The sequence below is a fragment of the Gobio gobio genome (genome assembly GCF_949357685.1).
Source record: "Gobio gobio genome assembly, chromosome: 14".
Classification (NCBI taxonomy): domain Eukaryota; kingdom Metazoa; phylum Chordata; class Actinopteri; order Cypriniformes; family Gobionidae; genus Gobio; species Gobio gobio.
Genome location: NC_137107.1, coordinates 44,620,449 through 44,641,804, shown reverse-complemented (window position 1 = coordinate 44,641,804; position 21,356 = coordinate 44,620,449). Strand labels below are relative to the sequence as shown.

The 21,356-nt window shown below is 37.7% G+C and overlaps 1 protein-coding gene across 5 annotated transcripts in view; it reads left to right on the top strand.

The window, feature by feature from the left end:
• The first annotated feature begins 5,146 nt into the window (after positions 1-5,146).
• The window catches only part of rapgef1b (Rap guanine nucleotide exchange factor (GEF) 1b), an 82,845-nt gene continuing 66,635 nt past the window's right edge, over positions 5,147-21,356 (top strand). For 2 of the 5 annotated variants that reach the window (XM_079835501.1, XM_079835499.1), the window contains exon 1: positions 5,167-5,414. In XM_079835501.1, coding sequence (XP_079691627.1) covers positions 5,387-5,414 — 28 coding nt within the window. In that variant the 5' untranslated portion in view covers positions 5,167-5,386. Of the gene's footprint in view, positions 5,415-15,877; positions 16,331-21,356 lie in introns of those variants that run through there. The other 3 variants (XM_079835502.1, XM_079835498.1, XM_079835500.1) reach the window with 3 other exon arrangements.

The window sequence follows — 21,356 nt, the reverse complement described above, 5'->3', positions numbered from 1 at the left end:
AAGTCAAATTTATTTATATAGCGCTTTTAACAATGCAGATTGTTTCAAAGCAGCTTCACAGTGTTAAACAGGAAAATAATGCAACCAAATTGTATTCAGCCGTGCAGCCGTTCTGGAGAAAACGGTGATGTCATTAGCTCATTTCAGTTATCATACAGTGACAATGTGGGTCAGTAATTTAGTTTATTTGGTTAATTTAGTTTAATAATTAGATTTATTTGGATATTTAGTTGAAAAATGTATCAATTTATTGTCCCCAACTGAGCAAGCCAAGCCAAAGGCAACAATGGCAAGGAAACCAAAACCCCATCAGGTGACCTAATGGAGAAAAATAAACCTTGGGAGAAACCAGGCTCAGTCGGGGTGCCAGTTCTCCTCTGGCCAATTAACAAACAGCGTATGATTATTATTCTGGCAACTTTACAGGTCAGAGGTCATAATAGATCGGAATATTCGAAGGATCGGAGGCAACACGCCGGAGACGGTTTATTGAGGATGCCGGATTGATGAAACAATTATTAAAGTGCAATATTCGAAAGATCGGAGTCATCAGGCCGGAGACGGGTTTATTGAGGATGACATATCGATTTAACAATTATTAAATAGGAATATTCGAACAATCTGAGTCATCACGCCGGAGACGGCTTTATTGAGGATGCCGTGTCGATGAGGCAATTTCAGGGGGCGTCTAATTGACACGGTCTCTGAAGGTTTTTCTGTGGTATCTGGCACCAAGATGTTTGCAGCAGATCCTTTGAGTCCTGTAAGTTGTGAGGTGGGGCCTCGATGGATCGGACTTGTTTGTTCAGCACATCCCACAGATGCTCGACCCTGTCGCCGGTTCTCCACTGTTCCTTCCTATGAGCACTTTTGATAGAGACTGACCACTGCAGACCAGGAACAGCCCACAAGAGCTGCAGTTTTGGAGATGCTCTGACCCAGTCGTCTAGCCATCATAATTTGGCCCTTGTCAAACTCGCTCAAATCCTTACGCTTGCCCATTTTTTCTGCTTCTAACACATCAACGTTGAGGACAAAATGTTCACACTGCCTAATATATCCCACCCACTAACAGGTGCTGTGATGAAGAGATAATCAGTTTTATTATATAGTCATAATGTTATGCCTGATCGGTGTATATATCATAGTAAATTAATTAAGTGTTATTTACATTTTTATTTACATGTAGTATTTTTTTTTATTAATTCCTTTTTCTTATTAATTGTATTTCTATAAAATTATTTATTTTATTTCTTATTTTGATTATTAATTATAACATTAATTTTATCTTACATTTTTAAATATTGATTTGTAGATGAAAGAAACACATTTGGCGAATGATTTAATGAAAGTGGTTTATTTACACTTTTTAAATTATTAATGTGATGATTGATTATTTAATTTTGTGCAGGCTTGTGCATATATATATATAAATATTTGATTGGGCCACATAAAGACATACAATTTTCACTCCAAAAATGATGAATGTTCTTTGCTAAATTAATATGCATAAGGACATGAGACAACAATGTAGCATTTAACTATTTGAAACGTGCTTCTAATGCATTGTTTCTAATACTAATTTTGACTATTCGTTCCAAACCAGCTTTATATAAAAAAAAATAATAATTTTTGAACTATCCCTTTAAATGTTTACCTTGATATTTAGCCGTCCTCTACCCAAACCTCTTCTCTATGGGCCTGTCCTGGACCCCTGGGGTTTCTCTGTACTGTAAATGTCACCCCTTCATCCTTCATTCTTACCCTCCTGTCCTTTGCAGTAATCTTTTATTTTGATTGTATTGAATTTTAATATCATTTTCTTTCTTCACACTGCAGAGCTCTCTGTGTGCAAGCAGTTTTATGTGTGAAGTGAGAGATCAGACTCCTTTTGACCTTATCTCTCTCTCTCTCTCTCTCTCTCTCTCTCTCTCTCTCTCTCTCTCTCTCTCTCTCTCTCTCTCTCTCTGTGTGTGTGTGTGTGTGTGTGTGTGTGTGTGTGTGTGTGTGTGTGTGTGTGTGTGTGTGTGTGTGTGTGTGTGTGTGTGTGTGTGTGTGTGTGTGTGTGTGTGTGTGTGTGTGTGTGTGTGTGTGTGTGTCACACTTGACGGATCATTCCATCTCTTGTGCAAGATATTGAACAGGTTAGAAACATGACCTTTGACCTTTCACACTGTCTCTCCTTGCTTTTTTAAGGACGTGTGCATCATCATCAGTCAATATGTCAGAATACAAAACCTTCCTCCATCCGTCTACATGTGTGTCACTCTCACACATTTTGATATTTGTAAGCTAAGAGCCTTTGACCTAGTCTTCGCTGAATTCTGACCGGTTACTGAAGATCCAGCTTCAACCTTCACGCTGACAGTCAGGCGGATCAAACGATGCCCGCTGCACTTCTCTGATCTCTCTCAGTTAGATGAACACTCCAGCTGAGATATTCACATGAGCTGATCAAACTCCCCGCATGGACACACACACTGACAGATGCCACTCAAATCTCAATACAACTCAACTCAAGAGATTATAAACATTATAGAGAACGACAAAAGGCTATAAACCAATGTTGTTTTAGGAGAGATAGGCTACTCATTTGACTTTATCTCTGTTCAATAGAACATTGCAGTTTGCTACATATGGAAGAAATACACACTTGTCTTGTTGTTACTTGTTGCTTCTTTGAGATAGTAAAGATTTGCTGCTGACTGGGTGTTTTCTTCCGGCAGGACAAAAGACAATTGCTGCGTCCCAATTCGCATACTATCCATACTAAATAGTATTCAAAAAAAGAATTAGTATGTCCCAAATCGTAGTATGTTGAAAAGAGTATTCCAAAGATTCCCGGATGGTCTACTATTTCCGGTCAGAGTCCGAAGTGCAGATCGATGCGCACTCTAACGGCTGATATTGCCCACAACCCATTGCGAGATGGACGAGGATTCGATTAGAACTACAAACGCGGATAAAAAGTGTCAAAAAACTACAAACATGACGGTTCCGCGAGTCCGACGGTTAAGTAGAGAGGATAAGATAAAGGGGTTTGAGTGAGCAATTATCAGTATTTAACCTGACAAAAAGACATTTATTCAATGTTAGCAACATTATATTTCACCTGCAGCAGCATTGAAAACTTTTGTAATGATACGTTTGGCCATTAACTTTGCAAACACATGAGGAGTCTCTGCATTAAAGACCCACGAATGGCAGATCAACGTGCGACTACATTTCTCTCCGATACGGTAGGAAATTAAATTGAATGTGGAGGATTTGAACTGTGACGATGATTGACAGGGCAGTTTAAACGGTGACGGGGCGCACCTGCAAGTCCGTTAAAGATGACGAAGTAGTATGTCCCAAAGCTTGCATACTCTTCTGCTACACACTCAAAAGTATGTACTTTTTCTTCACAAAAAGAGTACATACTTTTAGGACGTAGTACAAGTAGGCGAATTGGGACGCAGCAAATGATATACAGTAGGTGAATAATTTTGTAGGAGTTCGAGCGCCCCATCTAGCGGTGGACCATAGTATTGCAGCGCCACCAAAACGCCTCAGACTAGTGTATCTTCGTTAATAAACACTTAAAACCTGTTAAATTATTTGTTCGTCTCGAGATACTAACCAAATGTTACTCTCTCTCTCTCTCTCTCTCTCTCTCTCTCTCTCTCTCTCTCTCTCTCTCTCTCTCTCTCTCTCTCTCTCTCTCTCTCTCTCTCTCTCTCTCTCTCATATGACAAGGAGACACGACACTGATCATACCAAAAACCATTGAGTTTATTGCGCTACTTAAATATTAAAATTATATTTTGAATCATGGCATATCTCAAAGAAAGTTATAAAATCAATGCTTCGCAGAATTTAACCGTTTATGTATGGAATAATGTTGTGATTTCATCATTTATCCGCTAGATGGAAGCAGGTCCTTATGTGAGTTTTACTAAGTGTTCTACACTGCGTATTCTGACATTTTTATGTCTTTGTAGATATTTTATTATTTCCCCCTCTTAATCTATGTTGGGAAGTGAGCTGGTCTCCCATCTTATATCACATATCAACATTTTATTGACCATCATTTAAATCACCATTTTAAAAAAAACAGTTGAGTTGACCACTAGCGAGTGAAAATCAATATTGGAGAGATATACAGCTTTTGAATGACACGAGGGAGAGTAAATATGGACAGAATATGTTTAAGCTTAATTATTTACCCTTTTCACACTTCCGGGTTTCTAGCATTTTCTATGCCTAAACTTCTATACCATTTTCTAAACTTCTAAACCGGTGAATTAAATATATATATGTGTTCTCATTTGCTCAAACAGCAAACGAAAAAACCCAACATTAGTGTTTTCACAACTTTCAAAAAGAGTAAAAAAATATATAGAGAGATTGATAATGGCAGTGAGAAGAAAGATGTCAACTCCATAACTGCATAACTGCTAAACACAAAGCAGCGTTTTTTTGTGCAAATGTAATATAATACAAACTATATTGTTATAAATATACATACATTTAAATAAAAAATAATGTATATAAAAATCTTCGCATAATTTACGATGCTGATGACCGTTAAAATGCGTCATCAGTCTGTGGAAAAACACCCTCACAGCAGCATTAACTAGTTTTTGTTGTTGTTGATAATTTGATGCAAAGTTAAAATAATACAAAGTAAAGTGTTATACATGTACATACATTAAAATATATATATTAAAAATCTTCGCAGGATTCACGATGATGATGACCGTTAAAACGCGTCATCACGGTCTGTGAGACACAAAGTACAAGTGGCTACTGGGTTGCTAACTATGCCATGAAAATACATAGCTATAGCGAATAACTGTTAAAGGGATACACAGCTGAAGTCGTATAGACTATTTTTATTCTAGTTTGTATGTGTGCTTTTCGGCGTTTGATAGCCCCAGTCCTCATTCCCTTTCATTGTCCGAAAAAGAGCAGCGTGACCATTCTGACAAACACCTAATTTTTGTGTTCGACAGAAGATAGAAACACGATGGAGAGTAAATATCGACCGAATATGTTAATTATTCCTGTCAATCTGACACCAAACAATCCCTGTAGGTCGTGATTCCAGTCAGAGAGGGGCGCTGTGTTCGCATCCCAATGGATCCTCGGGACGGGACTCGGTACAGACACACACACACACACACACACATCAGCAGTAGATTTCACTGTCTGTCTGTCGCCAGCGTGTGCATGTGAACGGATTGTAGCCCGTTTTTACCGGGGATCTATATAGCCACACCGACCCAGTACATCAAAATGTGTGGCTGAAGAATATAACTCGGGATTCCTGTGGCCTACATTCCCCATTTTGTCCTCCTGTGACTGTCCAAACTGAGGATTTGCTCCGGCCAGCGCAGCAATCATGTCGGGGAAAATAGAAAGCAAGCACGGTAAGCGCGAACCGGCCCGCTGAGTGTGTAGGCCTGGTTATACTGCACTTTAACAGCTCCGCAGTCTTTTACTAATGCATTTAATGCTCTTGTTGGGATTGTACCAAAGGCACGGGTCTCTAATGTTAATATCGACCCAGAAATATGTGCTGGAGTAAATCAGTGCCCGTTAGCACGCGCTAGCGCCCGCTGGGGAGTCCGAGCTCGCCCCGCCGCACGGGACATTTAAACGGTGCTTTTCCACCGAGTGACCCATGCAAACGAGCAGAGACGGTTCTGTCTGTCTGTCTGCATGCGTGCCTGTGCAGTTTAACATGCATTTATCGAGCCATGCAAACACTACAGCAGCTCCACAGACTCTCCAGCCTGCTGCTGTTGTCAATCTCATGCTCAGACTGATTTTCCCAGAGACAGAAATAAGTCAAGTTTATGCGTTATGCATAGGTTTATTTAATAATGCATCAGGTTTCACTTTTGTTCACTAGTTGATTAGGGTGCACAGATAGCCCTAAAACTATTTAAAGGGTTCATATGTGTATTTTCAATTATGGCTAGTAGGATATGACTTTTTCTTAAGAGTTGTTGACAAACTGTGAACATTTAATATGTATATCATGTGCTTTTTTTGTTGTTGACCATTTTAATATCTGCAGCTCATTTAAATAGTGTATGTAGTCAAATGAGTCCATAAAAGCTGCATGTATAATGCAAATAAGTTTTAGATAAAGTGCACCTCTGTCATGTCAGTGTTGCCTTGTACTGAATGAGGCCTTATCATTATTTCTGAGATAAATATGTTTTAATGTGTCATTGGCTTGTTTGGACAGAGTTGGATGCTGTCATGTTGCGTGTTATGTTTAGGAATATGACAACACAGACTGTCTGTCTCTCTCTGGATGTGTCTGTCTGGTTGTGGTGAGTCTAACGGAAAGCGACAGGAGGTTTCTTTCGGCGGTGGGAAGGAAACTCAATCCCCCTGATCACCTCACCCTAAACAGCTGTCCCGAACGCCCGGATCGGATCGGGTCAGGGTTAGGGTGAGGCTGCAGGGGAAGTTTTGTTGTTCAGTGGAACAACAAATAAAAGTAATCACGGTTTCTAGCGTGTCTTAATTCACTCTTACACATTGAAAAGGTCTTAAACTCATGAAGTCATGACATTAAATGTTGCATGCATTGCCAAAAATGAATATCATCCTTCGAATTTGTGTCCTTTTTTTACAATACAAATATCTAAACATCTTTAAATCAAGAGGCAAATTATAAAGTGAAGACTTGGAAAACTGGACTTTGGCACTTGACATTTTGCATCTTAAGTAAATGTATCTTGATTTTAAAGCATCTTTAGACATTTACACTAAAAAAGACCAAAAGAAATTGAGGAAGAACATCACTTTTTTGCAGTGTCCAATCCAGAAGGTACAGTTAAAGTTATTTCCATATTTTTGTGGTTGTGAGCAGAGCGATACAAGCTACTTTTTTTTGTAAAATGGATTAAATAGTAATGAATATCTGTTGGAAGTTCCATTTTAAAACTCTAAAGTGCTACTAATATATACATTCCTTAAATTTAAGGAATACATGGAAGGAAATTCAATATGCCAATTTCTTTAAAAAGTTTTTAAAAAGTCTTACACTTAATTTCATAAAAACCTGCAGAAACCCTGGTAATAAAACCATATTTTTTAGGTTAATAACTTCCCAAGAATGGACATCATACAGTATATCATCACCAATCAATATTAGGGTTGTTTTAAATTACTGGTTTCAATTTGGGTTGATATTGGAAGCAGTTTCATTTCAAAATGATTTTATTTAATATTAAATAAAAGAAATGCCAGATTGAAAAGCTCCATATCTGTACATGTAGTGTTTTTATTCCTAATTTCAGACTGAATATTATTATTATTATTATTTTTTATTATTCTTGTATTATTATTTTTTTAATTATTTGTTTTTAAAAAACATACAAAATTCTATAGATTTATAATATTTTTAATAAAAGTATTTTACTTTTACTCTGCTAAGTGCCTTGAGAAGCTACATTTAAATGGGCTATATAAAAATCAAGTATTATTATTATTATTTATTATTATTATTAAATTATTGGTTACAAGTTTGGGGTCACTAACAATTTTTTATGCTTTTGAAAGAAGTTTATGTTTGCCAAGGCTTAGTTTATTTGATCTAAAAACAGACATATGAAATATTATTACAGTTTTTACATTACAACTTTCATTACTTCAGTCTTCAGTGTCACATGATCCTTCAGAAATCCTTCTGAAATGATGATTTGCTGCTAAAGAAACATTTCTGATTATTATCAATGTTGAAAACAGTTGTGCTATTCATATTTTTTGTGTTTTTTCAGGATTCTTTTATGAATAGAAGAACAGCATTTATTAAAAAAAAATATTTTGTGCAACTTTAAAAATATCTTTACTGTCACTTTTAGGGGTGTGGCGAGATCTCATGCGCGTCATTGTCATGACCTGGTCATGACGGAGTGTGAGGGTGAAGTTAGGATAGAATAAGCCAACTCTACGTTTACATTACGCCTCTACTGTAGTTTTGCTTTTAATCGAAATTAAAACAATTTAATTCAGGTGGATAACAGTCCATCAGCTCATCCAACACGAGCTGTTCGAGTCGACCATAGTGCGCAGCACTGATCACGTGACGAGAAGACTGACTGGACCGTGGCGGAGGATTCGTTGCGCAACAGAAGCGTCAGACAATTGTGTTATATTTTAAAATGCGCGTTCAGCACCACCATTATTCACAGAGTACGCACGATCATGGAATTGAAAGTGAAAGTAAACGGGAGCACTCATTCAAACGATGTCTGAAAGTGGCTCACTGAGGCACGCGAATATCTCCCAATATAAAAACTATCCAGTTGTAACCATCTCTTAGCTCTGTATCATGCTTGAAGAAAAATGTGGTCTCTATTTGCACTTTGAATATTGAGTCCTTTGATTATGGTATTATGGTTATTGTTTGCACTTAATATCTATGATCAATTTGTGGGAATAAGTTCAGTTAGGAGGTCAACAGAAGCTCATGTGCAGTTCTAAGATCTGAAGAGACAATCATACAGGAGAGAATCCAGTCGGTTTTTTGGCAAAACCTTTACAGGGCTTGTTGTCTTTTACTGCATATGATAATTCATACTCAGAAAGTAGAACTGAAATGACATTCATTACAAGATGAGTTCAAACATTTCAAACGCACCTGCAAACAATTTTTCTTGTCATGTATTTCATCATTGAGGATTTCTTAAAAATACTGTGTAAAAAGTCTCGTCTCGTTCTCGTGAACCCAATCTCGTGTCTCATCTCGTCTCGTGAGATAAGTGTCTCGTCACACCCCTAGTCACTTTTGATCAATTTAACGCCTCCTTGCTGAATAAAAGCATTAATTTCTTTAAAAAAAATCTTTCTGACCCCTACATTTTGAACAGTAGAAATGTTGAAACTTTTTAACTGTTACTTTCTTTAGCAGCCGAGCTGATTTCTGATTGAAAAGTCATTCTCCGTGTGGGAAGGTAAAGAATGCCTGTCCCGAGGCGTTACTCACCTGAACATTCCTTTGAGGCACAACTTAAAGACGCATTTGTCACATTTATCGGGGCTGAACGTGTTTGAGCCTTGTAAATCGTGTCGGCGCACTTCTTATTTGAGACTGAACCTAGTTTGAACAATACACACTTGTTTAGTTGTTGTATTCAGGTCATTTTGGAAGACGCATTCTTTGCATGTCTTGTTCAGGCACACGTTGTGTCCTGTCTTGCACCGACCTGTAGGAAGTCTCTCCCATGTGTTTACCCGCTTTGTTTGTATTGGAGGTTTGTGTGTGTTTGGTTACCGGGATGCTTGTTTGTCTTTAGTGCGTTCTGTTGGTCGGGTGAATCGATGAGCGGTTCTGGATAAGTCTAAAGCCAGCCCGAAACAACCAGAGCAGGACGGAGTGTGCAGGCTGACTCTGTGTGCGCTCTGACGTAATTCTCCCCATCGTGTTTTTTGGTCGCCGTGGATACACTGACCTGATGTCATAATGCCACTGTCATTCATGCAGGGATGTTAAAACCCGTCACCTGCTATGAGCTATACCTCCCTCGGTCTGCTTCTCTCTATCCCTGTGGCGTCGAACAAAACCAGGAAGCTGATTTGGCCTCCCTCAACTTCCTTACGACAGTGAGAAAATGAACTTTGGGGAGGAAAATGAGTGCGTGAGAAATCTTGAGTGTGTGTACTCGTGTCTCTTAAGGCTTCAGACCAACCGGTACACTTGTAAAAATAAAGGGGGGGTTTCACAGCGATGCCGTAGAACTGGGGTCCGGGGACACCCAGGGGTCCTCCAGAAGGTCATAAGTGGTCCCCAGAGTTTTTAATAGACAGAAAATATTGTTTAGGGCAAGTTATTTATTTTTCATTGGCTCAAGTTATAAGATATAGATGTGCTTTATTGTTTTTAATTTGATGAATCAAAACCTTTTTTCAGTGTTGGAAACAATATTTTGTATTTATAAATGTCACACAATTTATCTAACAGTTTAAATGTTTTTTCATAAAAATATATGGAATTTAGGATGGGGATCCCTCATAAAAGATTCATCGTTTTGGTGGTCCTTGGTATCATAAAGTTTGAAAACCCCTGCCATAGAAGCAGGGGCGTAGCTAAGGGGGGGGGGAAGTTAGGACGAGTCTAAGGGCCCACACACTTTTGGGGCCCCCAGAGATCGGTTTTATTAGTAGTAACAGTACTAGTAGTAATGTATTATAAATGTATAATCTACCAAAGAGTTACAAATATAAAAAAAATTATGGCATTTCCGGCAAAATCCAGCAAAACGCTCCACTCATGAACTGCTCACGCTCAAATCCCACTCCGACATGAAATTTCTCTGTGATATAATTGTTGCAGCCATTAAGGTATTAATTTTTTATATTTATGTTTAAATATTATAATGTTGTTTTTTTATGTCTATGTTGTCAATCTGTCGATCTATGTTGATTATGAAAAGTGAACAGCATGAGATAGGACACATCATAAGATGAATGGAGTTGATCAGACATGATTGTGACCACTTCATTGAGTTTTGTTTTGTATAAATTGTATCTTAATTTTAATCAATGTTTCATCAGCCAATTGGGGCGTTCTGGGTTGAGCGAGTGGAGCTTAATTGGTCAGTATTATTAAATTGCAGACAAAGATTTTGGATAGCTAGGTTGGTGTGGTAGAGGGCCCAACATCATATTCTTTCATAGGGCCCAAAATTGCTAGCGGCGCCCCTGCATAGACGAACCAGTTTTGGTTCCCCAAAGAACCTTCAATTCTTAAAAGAACCTTTTTCCACTATAAAGAACCTTTTGTGGAATGGAAAGGTTCCATGGATGTAAAGGTTCTCCATGAAATCATCGATGCCTATAAAGAAGCTTTATTCTATTTAGTCTAGTGTATGGAAGATCTTAAAGGGACAGTTCAGTGAAAATGTGCCATTAATAATTACTCGTATGATCTTGAATGGTTTCTGTGAGGAAAAAAAAAATATATATATATATATATATATATATATATAATATAATATATAATATATAATATATAATATATAATATATATATAGACAAATGTTTATTCTGTTTTGTTGTTTTCATGCAATGAAGATGAGTGACCAACCATGGCTTTTACCGTGTCGTAATATTGTTCCACACACCTATATGCAGGGCTTGACATACATTACACACGCCAACCCTCCAAATGCCTGTGGATTTCAGCAGAGGCGTGTAACACACTCCTACTAGCCACTTTGGCAGCTTGAATTTTGGGTTTTATGAAATCTGTTTTATTTTTTCCCAAATTCCGTAATTTGTTTTCCAAATTCTTGTTTTTTCCATTTGAATTTTTCTGGATTTCCTTTTTTTTCTGTTTGGTTAAATTACATTTTAATCATCAAAAAGTATGTTTAATTAATTGAAATCATAAAAACAGGAATTTCTTCTTCTTATTTTTTCTTTTTCTGTGAATCTATTGTGTATTTGAATTTTTCTGGCAATCAAATGAAGGCATAAAACATTAATTTAATTTGTCTTTCAATCATAATGTCAAACAAAGTGTGTGTTTCTGTGTGTTTGATATTATAGTTTTACTCAAATGAAATGGTAAAGAGCGGCTCTGGAGTTGAAGTTCATGCGTTCATGTCCTCATATAGTGAGGCGGCAGAGGCTGAAAACACAGCGAGCATCACGCGTGCTTCAGTGTGTGTGCGTGGAGACATGCAGAACATCCAGGATTCATGTTTAAACTGCCTGACCTGCTTTTTGTTTATTCATCAAAAATGTGACAACCATGACATTCAGCATTATACATTAAATTACGTTTTTATGATTTACGTATTTCCGGCTGCGTTTTCTGCATCGCATAAATCATAGGGCCCTATAAAATATATTCATTTTTCTATTGTAGTTTTTTAAGAACGCATCTGAAATAATAAACTAAGTGCAATGTAGTGTTTTAAAAATATAGATTTTTCAATGCATATTGATACTGAAATATCTTACACTAATTTCCCGCAGAATAGATACACGGTACCAGCTGCTCTTTCTCTCTCTCATCTCTCCGCAAGCGACACACAAACCCTCCTCCCCTCACTCGCTCGTTTCATTTGCTTCATTTTTCATTCCCACACCCAAAGTGTGCCACATAAAGCCACCTCTCAGTACTAAATTGAGTTATTTTCCTCTGCTTATTGCGCTTAAACGGTCAAATACACACAAAATAATGTCAAAATGCCAGTCTTGGCAAATATTCGCTTAAACACAGTCAGTAAGTGAATGTAAACAGTTGAGAAAGAAAACGCATGTGTAATGAATCCGTGCGTCAGGTCTTAAAGGTCCCATGGCATTAAATTTTCATTTTATGAGGTTTTTCAACATTAATATGAGTTCCCCTAGCCTGAATATTGTCCCCAAGTGGATAGAAATGTTGATCGGTGTAAAACCGAGTTCTGGCTGTCTTTCTCTGCCTTTAAGAAAATGACAGGCCAGACTAGCCAATCCTGAAGTCTCCTGGATTGACGTCCAAGCAGGAACGGTTTCCTCCCTTTCCTCCACCCAGAGAATCAGGCACGCCCATGCAAACGCTCGAGAGATCATTGCTTGTGAACGAGTGAACGCTGGCAGTTTCTCATTGTTTGGATGTACAAATGGAAACAGAAGTCTTTTTTTAGTTCCTTCTGATCTGCGATCAGTGATTTCTTATGTGTAGCTAATTATTTATTATTCGTGCACACACTGCGGCTTCTCTCTCTCCCGACAGAATGGTGTTTTCGTGTTTTCTATCTTGTGAGTCAGTGTTTTTGTACGTCCTCGTCGCGTCTATCGCGTCTATCTGTGGCAGAGCCACATCTTTAGAGATAAACCTCACGCACGACGAAGCTCGGGCTGGCCGGACGGCCTTCAACATCCCCGACCCCCAGTACTGCATCTGGCCCACAGTGGAGGCGCCTTACGCGGCGCGAGATTAAGCAGAAGGGGGGTAAGCGTGAGCATATCCGGGCTAGGCTAGCCAGCTTTCCCCACAATAAACTGGATTACATTCGGTTACTGCTGTTGTGTCTTTGTTTGCGCTGTGTACTCAATGCGCGTCACTGACGCTTTTCATATGATAGGAACATATCTAAAAATAAAGCTATTATCAACACTTACTCGTAACTCGTTCATCTCGACAGCTGTAATGGTACTTTGCATGTGTTACAAAGTTGGTAATAATGATGAAGACGGACTCGGTGTGACTGGGACTCGTGTTTATTCAGAACTCTCAGATACAAACACAATAAACTTGCGCTGACTGACAGCGCTCTCATAACTCAGTAGTTACTATAAATAACTTTGTTAGCGATCGCTGAGCTCTGTCTCTGGTACATTAGTGATGTCCGGTTCGCGAACAATGTTTCTTTTGAACCGGTTCTTTTTAGTGAACCGAATCAGTTCACCAAATCGGACTGAATCGTTCTAAACGGTTCGCGTCTCCAGTCAGCGCTGGATCCATAATTTACTAAAGTTACTAACTTTCTGACATGAGTGACAGTCCCTCCGACTAGAAATAGACTAATAACCTGAAGTATATGCTGTAACTACAACAGTTCACTGATCTGAGACTGACAGAACTGATGTGAAGTGAACTCAGGTCCATCCGTCTCTCTGGCAGCAGCTCGTGCCTCGTAGACCTCGTTAAACCACGCCCCCTCCGCTCATTTCAAATGCAAAGATGTCAGCCAATCACAACAGTGGGCGTTTTTACTGAAGTCTCAGCAGACACGCCTCTTGAAACAGGGCAGTCAGCCACAGGGCAAACAGCAGTATAGAAAAAAATGCCTTTTATTTCTAAATTATGACAGTTTATGATGTAAAAATCATACTAACAATATAAGTACACCTCAGGAAACATTATAAAATAATAGAAAAATGCCATGCCATGGGACCTTTAAAGTGACAGCAGCCTAATATTCCTGTGAGGCTAGTACGTAACATTGGAAAACTACTGGCCACAGTGGCTGGTGAGCAAAACACGTTAATGTCAAGCCTTGACTATATGCTATATTCTTTCTAATAAAGAATGTATGTTTCAAGAAACTTGCATTTCTCCTTTTGTGTTTCTTCAGAAGACAGAAAGTATTTTGGGTTTGGAACATCATGTCAGTGATGAAAGAATTGTCTGTTTTAGTAAGATCTTCAGCATTAAAATAAGTTTCCAGTAGGACTCGTGTTGTGATTGTAATGTGCCTTGTTTTATCTGAGCAGCTCTGAGGAATCGGCCCTGCATGTGTGTGTTTTCTTGTGGTTGAGCGATTGTGACATTCTCCAAATAGCTCGACTATAATAATGTGTCATGTATTCGGTGGGTGTTTTGGATGTATTTATGAGTAGCTGGGCCGCAATGTGAATCCCTGACAACAATATTATTTATAACAGCTCGTAGTTGTGTAATGCATTCGGTCTGGTGTGTGTCTGTCTGTGTGTCTGTCTGTGTGTCTGTGTCTGTGTCTGTGTCTGTGTGTTTGTGTATTTATGAATAGTTGCATTGGCATGTAAATCCCAGACAACAAAAGTGTGTGTGAATGCTCACATGTACATGCTGGTGTCTTAAACACAGTCTCGTAGTAAACCGAGAGATAACGTGCTACTGAGAAATACAGACACATGATAGATTAAGATAACTAGTGTGTGTTTGTGCTGGACGAGAATATATAGAGAGTATTTTGTGTGTGTGTATATATTCATACCATTGCCATCAATACTAAGCTTTTTGTTAGCAATATAAAATAGAGATGCACCGATCCTAAATTTCCGTTTTGATACATCTCTCATTTGGTATATTAATATTAGAGGTTAAAATTAACAACAGAGCTGCTATTTTCAGATATAATAATTACACTCAAAGAAAAACTGAAATGTTTGTATAAAACTCAAAAGGTTTTATAAACACATTTGTTCTAGCATTACACGAGACATGATTAGAGCTGTCACCATTATCAAATTTGGCCAGTACATCGGTGCGTCCCTAATATAAACGCAAGTCACTTTGTTTAGCTCTTTTCACAATAGACATTGGTTTGTATTAAGCTTTTGTGTATGAATTAACTGATTTATTGTAATGTCAAACAATTAGCAACTTTTGAATTGGTCTAAATCGAGTTTTAATGGAGTTGTCCAGTTGTGAATGTCAATTAGTTATTTATTAATCACCTACAACAAGAACGTTTAGCCATGATTCTGGTGAAATACACTCTATTTTGTGCCTCATGCCTCAAAGTCTTCCTGCTAATGGGGTTTTGTAATGAAGTAAAAGATATACAAGTATTTAATTTGATGATGCGATCTTTACTCATGCTGATCTAAAACAAAATGACTTCTAAATGAATCTAATAACTTGATAGGCTTTATTCCTGATCGAGTGTGGTGGGTTCTGATTGGCTGCCTGGAGCGTTTTGGCCTTTGATTGGCCAGAATAAGTGCAGAATTATTTCGAGTCATCTCAGGCTACTTGTTTTTTTGTCCTAAAACTGTAATTTGGGGTTTTAGAGAAATGAGCGCAGTAGATTACTAGAATGAAAAACATGCTCTTACTATCCTGAGCTTCAGTAATTAGATGGTACTTGCGTGCCATGTGTGTGTGTTTGAGAGAAGCAGGCGTGTGTATACGGACGTGCAGGGCTTTGTGGGAATAAAGTACGGAATGGATAGATGTGAGATTGAGCATTTCAAGCGCTCTGCTCTGATTTGAGCTGTATTATCTGATCTGTCTGCTGCTCAACTCCGTAATGGAGGTTTAAAATGTATTGACGGTTTTTCTGTTTCCATTGTGTCTTTGTCCGGATCGGTGTGTAATTTGGTTTGCGTGTGCACAGTTTTCCCTGCCGTAGGCTTAATCGATCATTTCTCACATGTCAGGCAGTTTCTCATCAGTGCGGATTTTGCTCCATAGGGATGTTTTGGCATTCCAGCACCGTCCGACACACATGAACACCGAGACGACGCACTCTGGAAGTTCTCTGCAGTTCTGTTTGAGTTTATTTTTAGATTCCACTCGGTTTGAAGTCTGAGTCAGGCTGGGTCATGGGATTTGACTGAGGGTGACTAACTGAGCGAGGTCTCCGGTCCTGGATGCTAATTTCTGACTTCTACCAGTGACCTGTTGGACAACAACAGGCTTCTTTTTTTTGTTGATTAATTGGTTGAAGAAAATGCCCAGTATCACCTCCAGAGATCCCTCTTTGAGGTGAATGAGATTGGAAGAAGTCTCTAAACTAGTTCGATAACCAGAATTCGTCCGGATTCTACATGGGGAATACCAGTCGGAGAACCCAACCTCTTCTAGAGGAGACGGAATATTTTAATACCAGAGAACCAGATACAGGTGAGAAGAGATGTGAATTTTGGAAGGTTTTGAATTCATCAAGGTCATTCTGTGGGAGAGTTTGGACTTTGTTTTCTGAGTGTGATGTAACTGGAGCAATATATATATCAAGGCAGGATGAACTTTGTATTTGGTCGTTTATGAGGTGTAGGGTTGATCTTTCATTTAATTTGAGTCATAAAGTACACACATTTTTATTGCAGTTCACAAACTAGTTGGTTTCAATGACTCTTATTGTAATGTTGGATTTAAGACTTCGATGGATACAAATGCTCTCATTTATTTGTTTTGGAAGTTCTTCAAAGTCATTTTATTTCTCTTGTACTCTTGTTTATATTCTTTAGGTGTTCTGGAATTTTTGCTCAATTCTTTATTTGTATTATGGGACAGTGTAGGGATGCACGGTATTGGAAAAAAAACTGACTTTGCTATTATGTTTTTCTTGCAATTGTGATATGAAAACAATGTCACCAGTAGGGGTGCACCGATCCGACTTTTTCAGTCCCGATACCGATACCGATGCCTGGGCTTTGTGTATCTGTCGATACCCGATACCGATCCGATATATTGTTGAATTAATAATAAACTGTATATCTTCCACCTTATACCTTCCTTGAAGAGACTAAAGGCACCAGACTTTACTAACTAAACATAACTAAGACAAAATAACAGATGTATGTAAGGTGTTGAATTCTTATTTATTTAAAAAACAATTGTGCATTCAAATCTAAAATAGAATGTAATCTAACTTCTTTAAATAAATAAAATGTAGCAGTGGAAACAAAAAACAGTGTATTGGTCAAACATACAATAGTAATCTGACAGTTACCAAACATTTTTTACACTACAGATAATTGTTTTGGTATATAATCATATCAATATTAAAAAGTAGCATTACAAATTAACAAATAGTCTAATTTTCTACCATATGCAATTTAATAAAAAATTTCAGCTAGCTAATAACAACTTTGTTCTGGTTTCACCTCACTCCAGATTAAATGATTGTAGGCTAGGCCTATTTATTTTACTACACATTGTCAACAGAAATAAGATGAAATACTGTTGATAATTAAAAATAATTCTTACTACCCACTCTTGCTAAAATGGGTAAGCACTAGGGTTGGGTATCGTTTGGGTTTTTTTCGATTCCGGTGCCAAACCGATACTTTTAAAACGGTTCCGGTGCCTAAACGGTGCCTGAACCGATACTTTTTTTTTTTTAAAAAAGGCCACAAAACGAGGTGGATGACATTAAATGGCTTTTTATTTATTTATTTTTTATTTAAATTGAACCATTTATTAAAAGTTTAATGTATACTTTAATGTATGAATATAAATAAATACAAAACACAATTTACTTATTTACAAATTATAATTGACTAACCCAACTACAACAAGCCTAATATAACTCTTAATTACAGTAATAACAGCAGTCGTCTGTGTTCTTGCTCTGCTACTAACCAGCTTCGAGCTTCAGCTCTTTTTTGAAATATGATCATATTCTCTGGCTAAATATTTTAGAACGCATCATCTTAATGTTTCCATGGCGACGCGTCATGTTTCTCACATGACACACAGCAGCCGCAATAGCGCTGACAGCTCAGCTGTATCGGGTTTATTTCGTTTTTTCTTTTTATTCAAAATATTCACAAACTTCTTAACTGTGTCACGAACTATCTGATGTTCAAATGTGTGAGTGAATGTGTGTTAGTTGATCTATAAAGCGCAATGGGCGGCGCCATGTTAGTTTGCGCCTCAGAATCGGATCTGTCGGATTTACAACACTTGAGAGCATTCTCGTCTCACGAAATACATGAAAGTAAGTGACCAGTGAACCGGAAGAAGAATAGAGTAAACGATATAGTTACTATATAATGTGCATGTATCTGATGTGAATAAAACATGTAACGTTAGTCAAATTATAATCGTCTGAAAGGATTGTCATAGCCGCTTTCATAGACATCAGGGTGTGTTTTTTGCTAGTAGCCTACTTATGAGCATTTAAATGTCTGAAACCTGAAATAAACATGATGTGGTTGAAAACACTGAATAGTTGTCATGAGTTGTGATGTGACCAGCGCTGAGCGTCTGTCTCTGGCTCAGCCAAAGCGCGAAAGCACGTTTGAATTTTGGCACCGAAATGAGGAACCGAAATCTGCGTTCTGATTCGGTCCGGTACATACCGGTTATATAAGTACCGGTGCCATATTGGAACCGGATTTCGGTACCCAACCCTAGTAAGCACACTTGTGTTCTCATTTCAGTTGCGTTCTGAGTAAATTAATAAACTGAGTTCATGAGTTCAGTGTTGGACAGATCAGTTGTTCTGGCCAGTCGTTAAAATGATTCGGTTCAAAGGAGTCATTAGGTCACGAATCGGACATTAGCAGACGCGTTGTGTGCGAATCCCGTCTGTTAGAACATCGCGAAAGATGTCAACACACAGAAAACACTTCATAACTGGATATAATTTGTCTCCCGCTTATTGAAAGTATGCTTTATGTCAGCTGGTCAGAGAAGAGTCAATGTTTTTTGAGCGCAATTCACACCCAGTGATAATTCAAGGACAAAATTGTCCGAATGTGTCACGTGCAACATGGTTTCGGTCTTCCGAGCTTTTGATTTGGATTAATATGTGAAATATGAGAGCGAACACTGATTATTTTGAAGACCCAGAGAGCGCGCGCGGGGGAGGAGCTCTCAGATCGGTCTCTCTGTCACTCAGTCACAAGCGCAGCATCTGTTCTACATCACTCGTAAATCACAATAACTCATCAAATTAGGCTTTGGCCGTCAAAAAAATGTCAATGCAGGAAAGACCCTGACTTTGCAGTAATACCCTCGAAACAGCGACGAACTAGTTGGCGTGGCAAGCGTGAAATATCTCCTCCACACAGCCGACTCTCTGGCTCGCTCCCTTCTAGCATGCGACACACGTGAAGCTGACGAATGACGTAGGTTCTGCTGCGACGGAAAAAAACACCTGGATCGGCTTGTGGATCTGTTAATTTTTCCGATCCCCGATCCAGCTATTTTGTCAGTATCGCGGCCGATATCCGATCCTAATATCGGATCGGTGCACCCCTAGTCACCAGATGACTTGAATAGCTCTGTTTGTAAAGAAAAAATCATTCTAGAATGATTTGGGTGATTTTTATGGGGAGTGTGCATCTGCATAGAAAATGATAAACAAATTGCAAGCATAGATAAATCCAATAGAATTAGGTACAAAGAAATGTAGAAATCAAATGTAAAACAGCACTGCAATAGTCTTCGCTCTATACATTAAATATAAGGAATCTTTGTTAAAGCGTGTTGTTTGGTTAACATTAATGACACCACAGGAATATTAGGCGGCTGACACTTTAAGACCGAATGCATGGATCCAATATAATGATACGCATTCATTTTCTTTCTCAATTGTTAACGTGCACGTAATGTGAATATCGCGAATGCGCACATTACGGTAACGATGCTAAAATGATATATATCGTACAGTGATGGTATCAGACTCCAATGCTCTTATACTCTGATATATAAATGCCACCTTGCTAATTGGTACCACAATGTTTTGGTAGCAACAGCAATATAATATATTTAACATATATCTGTTCTCAAACTAAGCTCATGCTCCACTCATCACCATGATGGAAACCCTACAAAATAAACCAACATAACAGAAACTCTTCTAAACTAGCAGTAAATCTCTCACTTAACACTAAATATTCAACTATATTACTGATCAGCTCATTTAAATTATCAGTCATAATTAAGAGATACATTTAAAAATAATTGTGATTTTTAAATTAACTCATCATTAGATAAAAAGTCAAAAATATGATTTTAAAAGTCATAATAGTGAGATAAAAATTCGAAAATACGACATGCTAAGTCATAATTATAAGATACAATGTTGAAAATATGATTTTAAAAGTCCTCATTATTAGATAAAAAGGTCAAAAATATGACCCATCATTGTAAGATGAGCAGTTGAAATTAGGATTTAAAGTAAAATGTTGGATTTAAAATCAAAATTATGATTTAAAAATCTAAATTATGATTAAAAGTGCTAATTATGAGATAAAAAGCTGAAATTAGATTTTAAAAAGTCTAAATTGTGACAATTTAAGAGATGAATGGTATTTAAAAAAAAAGTGCTTTGCATTTTTTGATTCACACTTATATTATTAATATTTACATTATTGTTTTTGTTTTGTGCAATATATTTTTTTAACATGCGTTTTTTACATTTTGAAATCAGTTTTTACAACAGAAATTAATCAATCAAAAACTTTAGCTTTTCATCTAAAACAAAATGCATTTCCTATCATCACTGTAAAGCTGCTTTGAAGCAATCTGTGTTGTGAAAAGCGCTATAGAAATAAAGCTTACATGACAAAGTTAATCTTGCATAAAAAAAAAAATTTTTTTGCCATTTACTGTCCCTTTTGAGTGTCATGACAAAAAATGCTGGGAAATAGAAATCCCAGCCCAGTTTTGGTTAAATTTAAGCTAGTCTAAATTAAAAGAAACAAGTTCATAAAACTCAAAACAATGAAACGATTCCGATTACCTAAAGTGTGTCAGGTTTTGAGAACTCAAAAGAAAAAGAAAGCTCTCAATACCCATAAAAGTTCATTTGTTTAATTTGAATTGGCTCTACTTTGGGTTTAAAGCATACCATGGTTAATTTTTGTTAGTGTTACATTAATAGATTAATTGCCCTCTTCTTCTTCTTTTTTTTTTAAATGGAAGCAAGTTCTTCTCCAACAAAGAAAGTATTTCTGGGAATACAGAAGCTTCTGATGTGAAATTCCAGGGACATTCCTTCCCGTTCCAGTTGTGTGGCTTTTGTCTAAGTGCTCATTTGATCCAGTCAAACTCTGGGTGGATCCAACAACCCCGAAAAAGAGATGCAGAGAAAGTCTTTCAGGTTCTGCAGGAGATGAATGAGATGGTCATCTTGACTAATCTGTTTGGGATCTTTAGGATTTAGAGCTGTGGGTTGATGAGAGTTTCTTTAAAG